This window comes from Rhinoraja longicauda, chromosome 25 (assembly GCF_053455715.1).
Source record: "Rhinoraja longicauda isolate Sanriku21f chromosome 25, sRhiLon1.1, whole genome shotgun sequence".
NCBI lineage: Eukaryota > Metazoa > Chordata > Chondrichthyes > Rajiformes > Arhynchobatidae > Rhinoraja > Rhinoraja longicauda.
The window spans coordinates 21,541,119-21,560,636 of record NC_135977.1 but is presented as its reverse complement, the minus strand read 5'-3'; the positions used below and the strand labels follow the sequence as shown (position 1 = coordinate 21,560,636).

Below are 19,518 nucleotides of genomic sequence, written 5' to 3'. Positions count from 1 at the left end.
CAGTTTCTAACAGAGGACATTAATTTTTATTTAAAGGAAAAAACATGCATTTCATTTACAATGATGCTCACAACTACAGTGTATACACTGTATACATTTCAATTAGTACTGCAAAATGTCATTTTACCTCTATTCTTTACAAAATACACAATACGGCTATCAAAACAGTTATTGCAAGAACGAGCTGGTGAGACAGTGTAGAGCATCACAGCTGTCAAAAGGATTTAATACAAACAATAAGTCATATGATCCACGATGTCTGGTGAAATTGGATGTAGCAGTGTACAAATTTAGTTCTTGCAAGGAGCACTAAGAGCTCGCCAGCACCAAAGATAGGAGCAAGTCCAGGTCTTAATGACAAAGCAAAATTGGTAATAGATCGAATTGGCAATGGATCTGAGACTACTTTAGAGATGCAGCATGGAAACAGAGCCTTCAGCCTACTGAGTCCAAGCCGAACATCCTATTTTGGTGGATGTGGCCATTGGAAATAGATATATTCAATGGAGAACTACATTACGACGTTTCAAGGTAAAAAAATTACAGTAGTCAGTGTAAATTTTTAAACACAATTTTATGAAATCTATCACTTGTTCTACAATCCAACTTCAGGATTCACGCATTTTAAATGTTTCAGTCACTCTGCTTAGATTTTAAAGCTTTCGCAAAGAAAATTAGAAAAATATTTCAGCATTTGGAGTTCAGCTTGGCCTTAATTCGTGCAAACCTTTACCAAAGACGTTAGGCTCACTGTATAGATTTCATAAATTTGGAAAATTAAGTCTCAAATTGACATGTTTAATAAGTGACGTAACAATAGTCACACAAACTCAATCTGTTGTCACCGTATCAGTTAACTGGCTTGAATATACATTATGGAAGGGCAGAGTATTTCTGTAAAGAAAATAGTACAATGATGTACACCTATAATCAAAACACAACAAGTAATAACAGATATCTGACAAAGTATTTCCCTGTGTAATATGAAGCAATGATTACAATTCATTATAAAATCCAAGGTACCTGGTTAACAGAACCATGGATTCCAAACATGAGAAGTTCATTTGAAGAGGCCCATGTGTTATTTGTGCAGTTTCTGTGCTTTTCCTACTGCATGCCAAACCACTGTTCTTGATCTGCCCACTGTGCAGTCTCACTGTCACTCCCCTCCAGGTCTCCCTCTTCTCCACTACCTTCCATGTCATCCACGTCCTCCTCTTGTGCTGCCTCAGTCTGACTTTCTTCCTTCTCCATCTTCTGCATGCCTTCCAAAGACTTCTGATCATTGGGATCTAAGCTGCAAAAGATAAAGTGAGTTACTTCTAGAAGTAATACCTTCTGGATAGGAGATCAAGGCCCATTTCCATTCATTATGAAATTAAGTCAAAATATGAGTATGGGGAGAAGGAGAGATATGTTCATTGATTAGAGTTCAAACATCTAGTCAAGAACAACAAAGAACAAAAGTAACAAATTTTAAATAAGGTGCAATTTAGACTTTACTTTAAACTTTAAAGATGCAGCATGGAAACAGGCCCTTCAGCCCACTGAGTCCACTCCAACCAGGAATCACCCTGCACACTAACACTATCCTACACACTAGGACAACTTTCACCGAAGCCAATTAACCTATAAACCTGTACGGCTTTGGAGCGTGGGAGGAAACTGAAGCACCTGGAGAAAACCCACACGGTCACAGGGAGAACGAACAACCAAGAATCAAATCAATTTCAACTTATATTAAAGAACAAATACATAATGAATGAAAAATCCTATTTTACTGCAATGAGTCAAAGCTCTTTTCCACAACTGACAGTCAATTGCAATTCTTCTAAATTGCATAATCTGAAGGTATTTTGGACCAGGGCATGAATCCTCTATTTTAAACACTGGTACTACAAACAACAAAATGTTTATTCCTATGGCCTCTGTAAATTGCCCTTAGTATGTAGGGAAGAGAAAGTGGGATAACATAGAACTAGTGTGAACGGGTGATCGATGGGTGGCATGGACTCGGTCCATGCTGTATCCCTAAATTAAACAAACCAGTCGGCAGGCAAGACGCTGTGTACCTTAATGCAATGCTGTATTGGTCCATTGCTTCCTGGTAATCGCTTATAGCCACCAGAAAATCTCCAAGCATCCGATGCAGAATACAAACACTCTGGTTTGCCAATGCATTTCGCAGAAGAGCTATGCCTTCTTCGTACTTCTGCTCACGACCTAAAAGAGAGTTGATAAGATATGACTGGCAAACTGGCAAAGGTTAAAAATGCAAAGTAAAAAAGATTATTTATAACAGATTCTTCACACCATCCCTCTAATTTCCCCGACACTGGGTGAGTGAGTCACCAGTTCTCAGGCTTGTGCTGTTCTCAAACAGACTACAGGAGGTGCAGGCCTCCATTTGCTCTACTTTTCGTTTCCTAACTATGGAGAAGCATTTTGCTTTAGCTCTAACCTCTCTCAGATGGATCAATTGAAAGCAAGAATCAACCACTTTATGAATTTGCTGTCTTCCTGAGGCAATTGTTAGAAACTTGATTTTCTTTTTTTAAACAAACCAGAAATTAAGCCATAAAATCTTCCACCCGACTTAAAAAATACACCAATATTTAGTTGATTTAAAAATAATGATATTTTAACACAATGATAGATTTAACCAACATTGGTTAATTCAATCCGTCCCCTTCCTAGTTGCATGCCTCAACATAAAAGTTTTCGGAGCAGAATTAGGCCATTCGGCCCATCAAGTCTACTCTGCCATTCAATAATGTCAGATGTATCTTTCCAGCTCAATATCCCAATACACTCTCAATTCCCCCTCAAAATACTGGTATTATAGGTGAAAATTCAGTTTTATAAATATTATTTAAGACAATACCAAGCCAGTTTGGATCTTTTTTAATATTAGTATTTGTATATCTATGCACCTGTGACCCAAATGACCTTTTCCATTACATAACAGCATTACATTTAGCTGTTAGTTTTAAAGATACAGCAAGGAAACGGGCCCTTTGGCTCACTGAGTCAATGATGATCATCGATCACCCATTCACACTAATTCTATGTTATCCCACTTTCACATCCTCTCCTTACGCACTTTAGAGGCTACTTAAAGCTGCAAGCTCGCATGTCTTTAGGGACGTGGGAGGAAACCGTAGCACGGGGCAGAAACCCACATGGTAACAGTGAAAACTTGCAAACTCCAGACAGGACTGAACCTAGATCTCTGGTGCTGGGAGGCAGCAGCTCCACCAGCTGTGCCACCTGTAATACTGAAGGCTTAATGGCCAAAGCAGATTTTGTTTAGAAATTGGGGGGGGGGGGGGAATTCAACAATTTGCATAAATATGAAAATCACATGCAACATTTCTGCCGTAATTTCCCCCAAAAATGTAACTAAATGGACAAACATAAAAGATGAGTTCTCTTGTACATTTGCAATAATTTTGTCTGAAGACCGCATTTGTTCTCAATTCCCCACGCGTTAGAGAAAGTCATTATTAAATTATTTTTATACATAAACTTGCAAGTATGCGAATTATACATGGTCATACCTTACAATTCGTTCACACAATTTATACTATAAAAGACAATAATGCTCATGGTTTTCATTAACACTGGGACTCGCACCTATCTCTTCCCTCTCCTCCTACATTCCTTCCTCTGACTTCAGTATTTGCAACTCTTCAATCCTTCCGTCTCACACTTTCTGTTTTAATCTCGGACCTATGTTGAAATCATATGCCTAGCAAAACCCCCTCCCCTCCTGGGTCCAGCTAATACCTGCCATGCTTTGTACTACCTCTCTCAGCTTTCTTGCCACCCTCCTCCCCATCAGTCTGAAGAAGGGTCGCGGCCTGAAACGTCACCTATCCATGTTCGCCAGAGATGCTGTCCGACCTGCTGAGTTACTCCAGCACTTTGTGTCCTTAAATTATTATTTTTTTTGATTTAAGTTTATTCCAAAATGCTCAATGAAGAGTGGGGGATATTTAACCAGATTCCTGCCAACATTTCTGCCCCATGTCTATAACAAAACATGCAGGTTAACTATTCATTCCTTATAACATTATTTGCTCACAAAACAAATTCACAACACTTCAAATGCAATTCCAGCTATAAAGCAGTTCGAAGACTTGAAAGATGTAAAATAAATGCAACAATTTCTGTCACCAGCCACAAATCTATAATCTGATTATTGATTCGCCAGCCGGCAGAAACAATATTTTTTAAAACTTAAATTTTATAACACCAGTTCCCTTCTCTGCAATGATAAAAAAATACAAATTCCAAGATACCCCATTAACTAACAGCTTTTGGAACTGTAAAATTGAATCTCTGCATTCCCCTCTCGGTTGTACACCTTTTTGATAATGAAACACCTCAGAATCATACAGCTTGGAAACAGGCCCCTCGGCCCATCTACACGACTCCCACCTACCAGTGTTTGACCCATATCCCTCTAAACCTTTCCTATTCATGTACCTGTCCAAATGTCTCTTAAATGTCTCTGAAAAATCCATACATCTCTTTTTGTCTGGTATTTACCTCACATTTGACCACTTGTATATATTCTTGTAATGAATGACAAATTATACCACACACACGCATGGACAAAATAAAAAGGATTAAAGACATATCTTACTCAGAAGTTCTGCTTTCTTGACCACTGCTTTTAGATAATCGGATTTCTGTGCCAGGGCTTTATCCAGAAGTGTTCTCGCCTTCTCTTGTGTCATTGGGTCTTCCAAGCAAACAGTGGCAAAGAGAGTCAAAGTCTGGGCATTCGGACCCAGTGTTTTGAAGACATTATTTGCCATCACCATTGCCTCACGAATGCTGTTTGAAGCTAAATAGCATTCAACCAGTCCTGCAGTTGGAAAGTAAAAAATGATTGCATCCAAGACCTCGGGAGAAAATAGGAAAAAATCTTACAAAATTAAAGTCCAAGATTATGATGGAACAAAGTTAATGCCTTGAAGACAAAACCAGTTCTGTTTTTAAAATACAAATAAAATGTCAGCAGGTTTGGAGCGAGAAACAATATTTTTGATCAGTGACCACAGTAGAAATGGAAGAATTAGAGAAATCACATAGAGCAAGAGTGCTGGATGGAATAAACAAAAGCAGAGATTTGCGAGAATAGAAATTAGTAGAAGCTAACCAATAAAAAGGAATTTCTTTTCTCCCTTCTACTTCCTGGAAGACACAGGAGCTTGAAAACTCGGACATTCAGATTTAAGAAAGCTTCGTCCCCACTGTTATCAGACTCCTGAGCCGGCTACTTGTCTCTCACAACCTTCCCAGGGGCGCTGCTGTGTACTCTTGCTTTTAACTACCTCATTCAGTTATCCTGTTACTGTTCTTTAATATTTATTTGCTCTACTTCAGATTGAACTAGTCTTTACACCATTCTGTTGTTTTACACTTGTCGTACCTCATACGTATTTATCATTATCATGTATACTGTTTACTCTGAGCTTTACATGAATACGGAACTTCATTGTACCCCAGTGTATATGACAAACAAATCTGAATAATGCGAAAGAGTATTAAATGAAGTCCAAGACTAAATGGCAATAGCAGAAGTCAAAGTACAAGACTAATCCTGCAAGGAGGAACTGCAGATGCTGGTTTACACTGAAGACAGACACAAATGCTGGAGTAACTCAGCAGGTCAGGCAGCATCTCTGGAGGAAAGGAATAGGTAACATATCAGGTCGAGACCCTTCATCTCCATCTTACAACTTTCCTTTTTGTTTCCTCCTTCCCCATCTATGTCTTATAACTATTTAAATTTCTAACATTTCCCAGCTCTGCTAAAAGGATATTAATCCAAAAGATTAACTGTCTCTCGCTCTGTACAGTTGCTGTCCGATATGTTAAATTTAAGCATTTGCTGTTTTAGTTTCATCCACGACATTTTAAACTTTGCTTTTAAAGTTAATGATTTAAATTGGGACGAGACATTTAAAAAAATTAGGACAATAAGTTGAAAGGAAGATCTATGCGTATTCAGAATATCTGAATTGAGGTAGAAAATACCAAGTCAGTGACACCACGAACAAGTCACATTAATTCTGGATTAGAAGTTGAGAACGTATTTTGTAAAGGTTAAAGAACAAAACGCATTTGGCTGAAGAAGTCACACCGAGGGAACGAGTTAAACAGTGAAAGAAAGTATAAAAAGGAAGGAAAATAACAAATTTGGGATTGGGGGCAGAAGTGGTAGCACAACCAAAGTGGTTTCAGCAATCTATCCAACCTTCCCTTATAATGATAAGTTTGTTATTATTAGCAATACACTTAGTTGTTTTTGCTTTGTAATGCCTACAAGTTAAATTTATTTTTTTATTTAAAAGACATGTATATATCTCTATATATACAGGTTGAACACAGATTTTTCCAGCACCGGTTTTCTGAACCAACAGAGGTCATGTGATAATGAAATGACAATACATCCCTGGCCTGCTAATGACATCCTTTCCATGTCTCTAAAGCACCATGGAGTGCCGGAAATTTAAAACAAACACGTGGATAGGAAAGGTTTAGAGGGATATGAGCCAAATATGGGTAGGTGGGACTAGTGTGACTGGGGCATCTGGTTGGCGTGGTCAAGTTGGCCAAGGGGCCTGTTTCTATGCTCTATGACACTATGACTAAGGATCAGATTCTGGAATTTAGAAGGATGAGAGGAGATCTTATCGAAACATATAAGATTATTAAGGGGTTGGACACGTTAGAGGCAGGAAACATGTTCCCAATGTTGGGGGAGTCCTGAACAAGGGGCCACAGTTTAAGAATAAGGCGAGATGAGAAAAAACTTTTTCAGTCATAGAGTTGTGAATCTGTGGAATTCTCTGCCTCAGAAGGCAGTAGAGGCCAATTCTCTGAATGCATTCAAGAGAGAGCTGGATAGAGCTCTTAAGGATAGCGGAGTCAGGGGGTATGGGGAGAAGGCAGGAACGGGGTGCTGATTGAGAATGATCAGCCATGATCACATTGAATGGCGGTGCTGGCTTGAAGGGCCGAATGGCCTCCTCCTGCACCTATTGTCTATTGTCTATGACTGGTGGCAACGTTTCAAATATCCAAGGCCACTGAATTGAAAAACTAACTGAAAAGCTGCAACTTTAATGTAGCAGAAGCCAACAGATCAAAATAATTCTGAGCTGTTCTACTTTTCACTACTTATGGGGTTTTAAAAAAACATAATTTCCCTGGCTAGAATTCAGAGCAACTATACAGACGCAAGAATATGTGAAGAATAAGTTAATACCCTTTATCATGTATCCATGTACTGCGGATGGCTTGATTGTAATCACGTATAGTCTTTCCACTAGCTGGTTAGCACGCAACAAAAGCATTTCACTGTACATGTGACAATAAACTAAACTAAAATAACTTGCCTTCATAGCAATCCATTCTGCAGGGGGAGAGACGCATGGCTTCTCTGAAGTGTATAATAGCTTCCTGGATTCTTCCCAAGGCTCGCAGAGCAGCACCTTTTAACAGCAAGGCTTGCACACTGTTGCTATTCAATTGAATTGCTTTTGCTCCCAGATAAAGTGCACGTGAATATCGTTTGCTGTACAAACACTGATAACTGCACAGACAGTAAGGCAGAGCAAAGTCAGAGGTAACATTACCACCATTACTTCAGTGACTGTGGTAAACTATTCTTACAGTTAAAGTAGGAAATCAAGAGATGCTTGATACTTCCCGCCAGTTACAGTGCGGATGCTTGATTAGATTGTACAAATTAAGAGAACGTATGCCACTCCTGTCAAAATGGATAATTTCACAATTTCCCGCATTGCAGTCCATTTGCCAGATATTTGCACACTCACCCAACCTTTGTGGTTTCCTTATATCCTCTTCATGAGTTATTTTCCAATCTTTCTTTTAGTCAACAAAAAAACTAGCAGCTGCAGGCCTACCACTGATTTTCCAGCACCATTGGTTCCAGAGGCTTTTTAGATTATCCTTTTTGCCAGATTAATAGAGGTCAGGGCCTTTGAGGGGAGTCGATAACTACCGGAGCGGCCACTGAGGCTGCCGAGGGGCTGAGATAACTATGAATGTGATTCAGAGTTTCCCAAATCTGGACTGGTTATCCGTTTGGATCAAGGCGTTTTGTTCACATTGGTGAACGCCCATTAACACCCATTTAAGACGGAAAGAATTTCTTCCCTTGAAAGTTTGTTAGAATTTGAACTTGTGTAACCAAGAAAGCTGTGGTGTCAGGATCATCAAACTGGTGACTGGTACTGATGAGTACTGGTAAATGGGATCAGTGTAGGTAGTGATGGTCAGCATGGACATGGTCAGTCAACAGGCCTGCTTCCATGCCCCATTGCTGTCAACTTACTTGGCATCAGAAAGTTTGAAGTGAGGAGCGAGAGGAGAGGGAAGAAGAAAGCTGTTATTTGCCAAAACCTTACATGGAGCAAGAATTGGGGTTAGGCAAGTGCAATGTGGTCTTGTGCAGCTCAGGTCTAACACATAGATCAAGATGAATTGAGACCCTGCCCAAGATCTGCTAGAAAATGGAAAATCTGATACCTGCTCTTCAATTATCTCTACAACTGTATAAGCAAAGCACATGAAAATCTCTCTAGTAATGCTCTCGAGCAATGAAGATCAAATTACCTGAAGAAAAATTACACTCTGTAGTATTAATCATGGTTTCTATTAACCAGAAAAGAATGCTTTGTTTCATTTTGCAACAATAATTTAAGACTTTGTACCTACCCCGAGACAACCCACGGTTCTGCATGCTGATCAGATATATTGAATAAACGTCCACCTAAATTTTCAACGTCCTCTAGTCGACCCTCACCTGCTAGAAGATACCCATAGACATCCATTCCTAAAGTGGAGTAAATATTTGATAGCTTCTATTAGATAGTTTATGATACACAGCATGCTTGTTCAGCACTATATTTCACATTTCAAAATGTTATGTTAAGCTGGAAAGAATGCAGAAAAGATTTTAGAAGGATGTTGTCAGAACTTAGTCTAGTTTATTGTCACGTGTACCAAGGTAGAGTGAAAAGCTTTTGATGCATGCGAACCAGTCAGCGGAAGGACTACATGATTACAATCGGGCCATTCACAGTGTAAAGATGCATAATAAAGGGAATAACCCTTTATGCCCAAGCTATAGGGAGAGGATGAGCAGGATAGGACTTTATTCCTTAGAGCGCAGGAGGTAGAGGGATGATCTTATAGAAGTGTATAAAATCACAAGGGAAATAGATTTAAGGTGAGGGGAAAGATTAATAGGAAACCTGTGGGCAACTTTTTTGCAGAGGGCAATGGGTATATGGAACGAGCTGCCAAAAGTAGTAGTTGAGGCAGGTACATTTAATGCAACATTTAAAAGACATTTGAACAGGTATATGGATAAGAAAGGTTTGGAAGGATATGGGCCAAATGCAAGCAGATGGGACTAGCTTAGATGGGGCATCTTGGTCAGCATGGATGAATTAGGCTGAGGAGCTTGTTTCATACTGTATGACTATTACTATAAATGTCCAGTGGCCATCCAAACATCATTTCTGCTTAAAAATGTATGAAATCCATCTTTCTTCTGAAACAGAACATTACAAGTTCAAGTACCATGTCAGAAACTAAGCTCACAACAAATTCTAAACTAATCTGTTTTCCAATATAAAATAAGTGATGTGCAGCAAGAGATACAGTCTTCAGAATGAGTTACTCATCCATGATTCTAACTGCTTTGTGGTGGATGTAATAGATCTTATGGCACATTCAAAGAGCCTGCGTTTTGACCCTGGCATTCTGGCCAATATTTATCCCTCGAACAATATGTCTAAAAAAAGGATGACCTCAAATTGCTGCTCGAGGGAGATCGTAGTGTAAATATTGTGTGAGTTTTCCCAAATTATAATAATGGGCAAGTAAAAGTCACTATGTAAATGCAAAGGTCTTTAAATATACGGTTAAATACTCATTTAACTCTCATCAAGTCTTCAAACATTTAGGCATCCTTTTTAAAGCAAAATTTAGAACTATAATTGTACAGTGAAAAGCTAGTGATTACTCAACTGGAAATTCCAAATATATTTGTATCTATTTCAGTGTTACTTACCCTTAATGATATATGGATCCAGCATCTGAGCTTGCTCAAACTTAAGGATGGCATTTTTGCTGTCACCCACTCGGAAATACAAGTCTGCAAGGCTTCCCATTAAATCCACGTTATCCCGCAATAATGATTTCTTCTCCAACGAACTGTGAATAAAATGATTGTAGAAGTATGCTCTTAATTGTTGTGCAGGGATTAGAAAACGACACCTTTTACAGAAAAGTCTTGCTAATATCCTTTCCAGAAATGACCTCATGGGGATGATGCCCACTTCATATAAAAGTGCAGGCAGATTAAACCATGGCAGCGTCCAACAGGCCCCATTTTGTTCTTAAAACTAATAAATTAAAGTACGCTTCCAGAAAAGGAATGCCCCTTTAAGTAGAGATACAATAAATACTGATGAGCAGCACAACGTTTTAATACATATTCGTGGACCATGAAGTTCAGTCTCCTCACCAGATAGCATTGATTGCCCTGGTATTATCACCAGTGTGAACAAAAGCATACGCCTTGATCCAAACAGACAACCAGTCCAGATTCGGAATACTCTGAATCACATTCATAGTTAGAGATGCTACCTCCGCACCCTTCACCGACAGAGAGAGCAGACCTGGAGAAAAGGACAGGAAAGAGAATTTATTAGTTTACTTTAGAGATACAACATGGAAACAGGACCTTTGGGCCACCAGCTTATGCCAATCAATGATCACCCGTTTACACAAGTTCCATGTTATCTCACTTTTTCATCCACTCTCTACACACTAGCAGCCACTTAACCTACAAATCTGTGTTTTGGGGATGGGGAGGAAACCAGAGAACCCAGAGGAAACCCACATGGTTTCCAAAGACGTACAGGTATGTAGGTTAATTGGCTGGGTAAATGTAAAAATTGTCCCTAGTGGGTGTAGGATAGTGTTAATGTACGGGGATCGCTGGGCGGCACGGACTTGGTGGGCCGAAAAAGGCCTGTTTCCGGCTGTATATATATGATGATGATGATGGTCACAGGGAGAATGTGCAAACTCCACACAGACAGCACCCAAGGTCAGGATCGAACATTTTGAATCATTTGTAAATATGTTTAAAAAAAGGATATTTGAACAGCAATCTTAAGATGACCCAGTATTTACCAATCTCAATACCGTATTTTTATGATTAAAGTAGCCCCATTAGGAGAATTATTTTACCCATGGAAATATTTCCATGGATGAATTTCTTTAGTGTAGCTCTACTGGAAAAGAGAGCGCTGATCAAGGTGCTTCTCCCAATTCAGCAATGAGCAAGCACACCTCTTGCCCAACACCAGCCCTCAAACTCAGTCTTGTCATACTAAAGCAGGTTATTGCAGGATATGTGCTGCAGACCAGGCAAACCAATGTGCATTAACAAAGAGCCGGGTTGTTTGTATCAGGTTCCCAGCACAGCAGCACCATCTGTAATGTGTGTGTTTCTCTCTCTAAACAAAAGCTGTTATGATCAGTGCTTTCAGCACTGCTTCCGATAGCTACCCTGGAAACACATCCTAGGCACTAAATAAGGTACTAGTACAATCAAACATAATCTTTAGGATAGAAACAAAGTGCTGGAATAACTCAGGTCAGGTAGCATCTCTGAAGAATATGGATCCATGTTTTCCAGAGATGCAATCCAGTTGTCTTCCTAATCACCACCTGCTGGTTTCCAGTTCCATTTCTCCACAGCTTGTCAATTGTACAAATAAACAATTATAGCCCATATTAAAAAACCCTACCTAATATCGCATCCATAGCCAAGGGACACTGTCGTAGAACTTCCTTATAGCTGGTTACAGCTGATCTTTCCTGCCCTGCCTTCTTATACAGATTGGCCAACATCATGTTAATCTGTTACATAGAGAAAAAATAAGTTGATAATAAATATAATTTGTTATCTGGAATAATTCCAGATAAAGCCATGCAAAAATTGCATGGAAGTACCAATATTCTAAAAATCTAATACACAATAAGTCAACAACTAAACCATGTTAAGAATGAAATAGGAAGTCAAATCAACCTAGCTTCAGGCTTCAATGTAATAAAAAAATTTAAAAATCAAAAATATAGGTGCAAAATCATTTTTTTTAAACTGTTCATTAGCAACGTAACTGTAGTTCCAAATTACAGAAAGCTAAACAAAGTATTTTAATACAATATTATACAAAGAAAATACTTCTATTGTGTTTTAAAAATAGGATATCTTAAGGTAGTTAAAAATAAGCTGTAAATGTGGGAGAAATTCTGTTTGTAACATTTTACTCAAATTGCACAAACTTTAATATAAAATGAATAATCAATGTTAACCTTTGGAGTGCGCTGCCTGGTGGGAATAGTGTCCAGTATTGCAACTGCATCCCTTTCCTGACGGAGCATTGTATAACATTCAGCCATTTTATATTTAACTTCGATCTCCGATGGCAGACACTAGAATACAAGTAAAGATGTTATACACAATTCATTTCTTTCTTCTAGAATTTATATGATCTTCAGCTATAACAATTACTGTATAGATCTGAATACACGGTGCTGTAGAAAAGCCCTCTATTCCTCACTGTGAAGGATATATTGTCTCTAATTATTTTCTGAATAAGGTGGAAAGTTTTGTGAAAATTGCAGTTGCATCCAATACATTTTCAGATCAACAAACACACAAAATGCAGGAGGCATTATTGACATGTTGTGCCTGCACTTACTCATATTGCTGACCACTTTGCAATTGTACAATTATAAAACATCGTTGCCATGGATTTCCATTTTTATATACATCAAACTGCACCTATCATTCAAAAGAACAGTTAAAATTGGACAAGAGAAATTTTGAGTGTCCAACATGTTGGATTTCTAGTGCACTGAACAGAGCATCAAGCCTATTTTATAAGCCTTAGTTAGCTACCAACACAACACCATGACTCCAAGTTTGTAAATGCAGTTTAACAAATAAAAGCTTCTCCTTTTAGTGCCAGCACAATTTAATCTATACAGGCATTTCTGCTAAAACACGATGGTTGCAATCTTAAGAAACTGTGTTAGACAAAATAGCATTATAAAGAATTGATTCAAGGGGGAAAGGGAGCTGGGGCAATAATATTTTTCCTTCAGGATTTTCAAAAATTAAGGTCTTTCTAATAACAACTTTATTTTTGTTACTGCTAACAATAGTTTAGTAGAGTATCATACTAAACAATTGTTTAACAGTATCATTGCACAAGTGCAATGCATAAGCCATTATCGTCAATTTCAATGGCCACCAGGGCCACCAAGAGAGCAGGTTTATAAGGAAAATAAAAATGGCTTGTAAAGGTTTTTGCAAGTATAAAGAAGGAAAAAGATTAGTGAAGATAAATGTACTTCATTGTCAAAAATAGGAAGATGTATAACGAGGAACAAAATTTGGAAGGCGATTAAACAAATACTTTGGTTCTGTCTTCCCATAAGAGGAATTAAATAATTTTTCAGAAGTGCTAGGAAACAAAGTTAACAGAACAGCGCAAGAAAAGGAATTTCCGCCCACAATGTCTGTGCTGACCATGATACTAAACTACACTGATCCCATCTGTCTGCTCAGAAGGTAGGTATGTCTCGAATGACTGTTAACCACTTTTACAGATGTATTGTAGAAAACATCCCATCATGATGATCACAGCTTGGTTTGGCAATAGGTCTGCTCAAACCCGCAGGAAATTGCAGTGTTGTGAAGTCCAGTCCAAGGCACAAACCTTTCTTACACCACCAACATCAACTCAATCTGCAAGTCGCCCTGCCTGCTGTTGAATTATTAAATGCCCTGTTAACCACTTCCTCAATGCAGATAGTTCAGCCCCAATGTGTGTTTTCATAACACAAATTGATGATGACATGATTTCTATCAGGCATTAGAAAACCATTTAAAAGTTACTTTGGAAATTGACAAGCAGTTAAGAAAGCGGTTTTGTCGAAAAGGTCAAAGGGAAATAAACAGTTTTCATCTAAATCCCGCAATAATCGGTCACCAATGTCTCTTAAGAACACCCTCTGTTTCACCGTGGGTGGTCATTGAAAATGACAAGAATCACCTCTATTGACACGTGTGCAATGATACTCTATTTACCAATGTAACATTGGTCATGAAAGATTGTTTTCTCAACTGTTTGTTGACCAAGAATCAGAGTGTCAAACAATAGCTCTTTTGAAAGTAAACTTACAAAAATGCTCGTAAGATGAACTCCAATCACAGGGTTTGAAACAGTACCTGCCACATACCACAACTAACTAGACAGTTGTTAGAGGAATGTAATTAGTCTGTTCCAAAACAGGGCATTTTGTTGCCATTAAAAGGAAGCACCATTGCTTAAAAACACAATTTTAGCTGAAATTGTTTTATATCATTCATTGGTATTCAACAAATTGAAAAGCTGTTTCAAATAGTAATCAGCAATTTTCATGGATTATCTTTCTGCTAATGGGACCTCCCTTTACCTTTCTTAATATTTCTAAAAGGGCGGCACAGTCACGCAGCTGGTAGAGCTGCTGGCTCACAGTGCTAGAGACCCGGGTTTAATCTCCACGTCAGGTGCTGTGTGGCGTTTGCATGTATGCACTGTGACCATGTGGGTTTCTTCTGGGTGCTCCGTTTCCACCCACATCCCAGACATGTGGGTTTGTAGGTTAATTGGCGTGTGTATGGAGTGGATGAGAACATTTAGTGTGAACAGGTGATCAAAGGTTGGCGTGGAATCGGTAGGCTGAAGGGCATGTCTCTGTGCTGTATCTCCAACTAAATTTGCCCAGAGTACTTAAAAAAAAGAAATCATACTAAATAAAATCTTTAAAAATTCTTCTTCTTTACACACTACCTGTGTTTGTGGTGTTGATGGGGCGCTTCCACCAGCTGGTCTCACTTTTGTAGTTTTAGTCAGCGCCTTCTTCTGCTGCAAGGCGATTTTGTATTTAGATTCAGCGTTACGATATTCCTTATCATGAAAGAGAGAATCGGCATGGTAGACGAGGAGCTGGTACTTCTGCACGGGAGAGAAGAATTCTCTAAAAGCAAAACGCAAACACGGAGAATTAATGTATCGGTTACGCCTTCTCCAACCTTTATCCGATTGACATTTCTGATGTGGTATGAAGTAGCTGCTCACCAAGATCACAACTGCTAACAATCACATTGTTCCAGATAACCAAATTAGTTTCTCAATCCCAATGTCATCTTTTCATTTCAGGTAAGATTAGAATGAGGCACAATTTTTGCAAACATTAGCCTAACTTCTACTTCAACATTTTCGCACACACAATTGTGAGAAGTCCAAAGGACAGATAAATGAAAAAAAAGACAACTAACTATTAACTGCAAAATGTGCTGTATAGAGTAATAGAGTCACATAGTAATTCAGTTTAAAAACAGGCCCTTCAGCCCAGTTTGTCCATGCTGACCAAGATGTCTCATCTAAGCTAGTCCTATTTGCCTACCTTTGGCTATATCAGTCTAAACCTTTCCTATCCATTTTATTGAGCAACAGAAGTGAAAACTGATCATGTTACAAAAGCAGAACTGTGCAGTGCAGCATGGATATGTAGTTAAATACTGCTTCAGTAGAAAGGATCCCAGAAAACATCATAGCAAAGGTTAATGAATTTAAAAGCATCGAGTGCTGCTCCACCAATTCTGTTTTTTAAAACCCCAAAATACTATTGAAATCAAAGCATGGAAGCAGCTCATGTGGAAGATCAGATGCTTTTTATGAATGGGAGGAGTTTCCAGCTTCTATTACTTTAGGGAATGAAGTCTAAAATTGGAAAGTGTAGGTCCATGACTAGTACGTTATAGGCAAGCTGCAGCAAACTACTAGCACGAGGTTACAGGGTGTAATTTTGTGTCCACTTTATGATAGTATTTGGTTACTATCAGGGATCTCTCACCATGGCATCAGAACACAGGGGGCCTGCTTCACTAACCTGGTTGTGCTCTTTCTGAAGACCAGACTGACGAGAGTCCTGCATATCTTGATTTCCAATAAGTGTTCCGATAAAGCTAATGGAAAGAATTATATGGGATGACAGGACATATTATGCTAAATAATTAACTATTTTTAATACTTCAAGCAGGTGGCTATTAATTAACAGAACTAAGCTAAACTCACTTTTAATTATGAGTGGAGTTACAGAAAATTCTGGGATCACTGCCGTTTAACATTTTCATTAATGGCTTAGAAGGTTTTTAATCTGCTGATGTTAAAATGTTAGTGATTTAGTCCTAAGCAAAACATTGCAGAGCATTTTGGACAGGCAAATGACACTGCTTTTGTCTGTACGAGCATCGTGTGCCATACAGGATGTTACTGAACCCACATGTGGCAGGCATTGGCGAATACAGACAAAAGCAGCGTTTTGGGGGTATGGAAAGTTCAAGACACATTTTGAAAATTAAAATGTATCTACTCAAAAGGGGAATATATTATGTAAAATATCTTTTGTCAAAGGGGCTACTACTACTTGCATATGGTGTGCACAGCCTAAAGTTTAGGTCAAGGGTAGTCATCCAGGCCAGGGCAGCATCAGTTGCTGGGTGGATGGCCTTGATGTCACCAGGGAAAAGCCTTAGTGAGCAGTCATTCACGATGTGTGGGATGGTCTGGTCTGGATATCCGCACTCGCAAGCAGGGCTGTCTGTCATCCCCCCATTTGTGCAGGTGATGGGCTGTTCTTGCATGGAGGGTGCGGATCCTGTTCAGGGTTAGCCACTGCTTGCAATGGTCAAATCCCTGTCAAAGGGGCAAAGTTTAAAGGAGATGAGTGGGGCAACTTTTTTTTTAAACACAGAGGGTGGCTCGTGCAGTCAGGGTTGGTAGTTGAGGCAGATATGACAGTGGCATTTAGGAGGCTTTTGCACAGACATATGGATAGGCAAGAAATGGAGGGATGTAGATTATGCGCAGGTCAATGAGATGGTCTTAGCATCATGTTCGGCACAGACATTGTGTGTTGAAAGGCCTGTTCATGTATTGTACTGTTCTATCCTGAAGATAATGGCATTTCAAAGTATTAAACATTTTTATATACAAAAATAATTGGATTGTTAGATAGGGTTTAAAGAGTAATGCATTTACAGTAGTTGCTTCTCCTCCTTATTCTGAAGAAGTCCTTTGGAGCGGAGGATGATTTGCTTCCATTCGGCTTTTATGATTTTGAGGGGGGCTAATGGGAGAACAGCAGACTCTTGCACATATGGGGTTGATCGGAGGGGTGACCAGATAATTAATGAAGTACCCCCACCATGTGAAGCCTTTGTGTGCTCCTAATGCACGGCTTTCTCAATTCCATTGCGAATGCTGCTTCTCCATTGAGTGGTCATGGGCCAGAGGTTGCCAGGAGTCAGCAGGGACACTGCACAACGTTTTGGAGCGTTAGTCCGCCTTAGTCCGGACTTAATCCGCCTTAACCAACCTGATCTCCTGGTGGCTCAGCATTTCAGCTCCCTCTCCCACTCCCAGTCTGACCTTTCTGTCATGGGCTTCCTCCGTTGTCATAGTGAGGCCCACCGCAAATTGGAGGAACAGCATCTCATATTTCACTATAATTTCATCCTAGAGGTGCTCTATCTCTAATTCCATGAGCTGCCTCTAAAGCTTCTGATCTGCTGCAAGACCATAAATTGTCATTTAGTTCCCACAATGAATACCACCGCTGAGGAGGAAAACCAATAAAACCATCAATAAATTAAATGTGAGGATACCATTGAAAACAGATTCAGCAGCGAATGAACAGTGATCACTGCACTTGGTCAGCCAAAGTAAAAGAGGCAGGAAGATCTCTGCTATAAGTGCTCAACATAAAGACCCTGGGAGTATATTGTTTTGCTGTGACCATAAGGAAGAAAATTATAATTAATTTAGATCATCCCATTTCTCAGAGTTTGATGATTTTTTCCTTTACATACGCTTCTTAATATTTTGCACAAAACATTTGCAGTTATTTTTCTTTATCCAGATAATGTTGACACTACATCAGATTCATAGAGCACTGAAATAGGCCCTTCTGCCTAACTTGTCTATGCCAACCAACATGGCCCATCTATGTGTAGGAAGGAACTGTAGATGCTGGTTTACACCAAAGATATAGACACAAAATGTTGGAGTAACTCAGCAGGTCAGGCAGCATCTCTGGAGAGAAGGAATGGGTGACTTTTCAGGTAAAGACCCTTCTTCAGAATGCTGCCTGTCCCACTGTGTTACTCCAGCATTTTGCATCTATCCCATCTACATAGTCCAATTTACCCATCTCTCCCTTAAACCTTTATTATCCATATACCTGTCCAAACGTCAACTAAATGTTGTTACAGTGCCTGGCTTAACTACCAAGCAGCTTGTTCCATATCCCACTACCTTCTGAGTGGAAAAAGTTGCCCCTCAGACTCCTGTTAAATCTTTCCACTCTCACCTTAAACAAATGTTCTCCAGTTGTTGATTTCTCTACCCGAGGGAATCAGAGTCATGTTGCAGAGTAGTCAGGTATGTTGCGAGTGTATCAGTAAACAGTACCTCATTACAGACATTGTTTAGAGGTCGGTGAAGTGGCAGCAAGAAAGAATTTAATTGTTGTGTTATTAGTACATAGACAATTAAACATTTTTGACGTTGTCTTTGGAATTGTTACACGACAATGCTGAGAACCATACTCTGTACTCTGTATATTTCCCTTTTTGCTATACCTTTTGTACTTGGCTATTCACGTATAGTATGATCTGATCTGTTTGGATAGCATGCAAAACAAAGCTTTTCACTGCACCTCAGTACAAGTGACAACAATTAAGCTAAAACAAATGCAAAGTTTGTAAGAAGGAACTGCAGATGCCGGTTTAAACCGAAGATAGACACAAACTAATCCAAAGGACAACTTAACTCTGAGAAAACGTTATATTTCTGCTTCACGGGACAGATTTGACACACTGAGCACAGACAGAGTTGCAGGACAGCCCGGGGAAAGTTGGGTGCATCCAGACAAGTGGGATGGGGCTGGAATGGGCCGGTTATCACTCACGGGTTGTTGTCGCTCATGGTGAGTAACAAGCTGCTGAGCAGCCTGACGTTGGAGTAGAGGCCGGCGGCCACCATGTCACGGACATGGTCGATGACGTTCATCTTGTTGCCGGAGCCGAACGCGAGCGGTCTCAAAAATGGCGCCGAGGACCTTCCGCCAGCCCCCAGCTGCCCGGTCCGCGCCCGGTAGATGCACTCACTAAATATGCCTGAAAAAAAAAACTGAGCGAGATTTGCAGATTGAAAGACAAATTACATCTCATGGCAGCGGTTGTCATGCATCGAAATATTTATAATGATTTGAAAGCGCGGTGTACAGGTTAAGGTCGCGGCGCAGCGCGGGCGGACTGCGCATGCACCGCGCTCC

General features: G+C 39.6%; 1 protein-coding gene across 2 annotated transcripts; it reads right to left on the bottom strand.

The window, feature by feature from the left end:
* Positions 1-19,477, bottom strand: anapc7 (anaphase promoting complex subunit 7). Of its 2 annotated transcripts, none has more exons than XM_078421602.1 (11): positions 19,153-19,472; positions 14,970-15,156; positions 12,442-12,561; positions 11,874-11,985; positions 10,580-10,733; positions 10,124-10,266; positions 8,761-8,878; positions 7,416-7,612; positions 4,652-4,876; positions 2,073-2,223; positions 1-1,297 (listed from the first exon to the last, which is right to left on the bottom strand). In XM_078421602.1, exons 1-11 carry the CDS (start codon positions 19,251-19,253, stop codon positions 1,108-1,110), a joined length of 1,698 nt encoding a protein of 565 aa, XP_078277728.1. In that variant the 5' UTR covers positions 19,254-19,472; the 3' UTR covers positions 1-1,107. The 2 variants fall into 2 exon arrangements, with proteins under 2 accessions (XP_078277728.1, XP_078277729.1); XM_078421603.1 differs by having other exon boundaries at positions 1,155-1,292; positions 19,153-19,477.
* Positions 19,478-19,518: the final 41 nt, after the last annotated feature.

What these genes read in the sequence shown, in the direction of transcription:
- anapc7 (XM_078421602.1), bottom strand. Translation starts at nt 19,253, where the DNA reads ATGAACGTCATCGACCATGTCCGTGACATGGTGGCCGCCGGCCTCTAC. An exon ending in AGGGCAATCAATGCTATCTG is followed by an intron (nt 10,267 to 10,579) that starts GTGAGGAGACTG and finishes TTTTATTCACAG; the next exon opens with TTCGTTGGAGAAGAAATCAT. An exon ending in CAAGAAAGCAGAACTTCTGA is followed by an intron (nt 2,224 to 4,651) that starts GTAAGATATGTC and finishes ACTCTCTTTTAG; the next exon opens with GTCGTGAGCAGAAGTACGAA.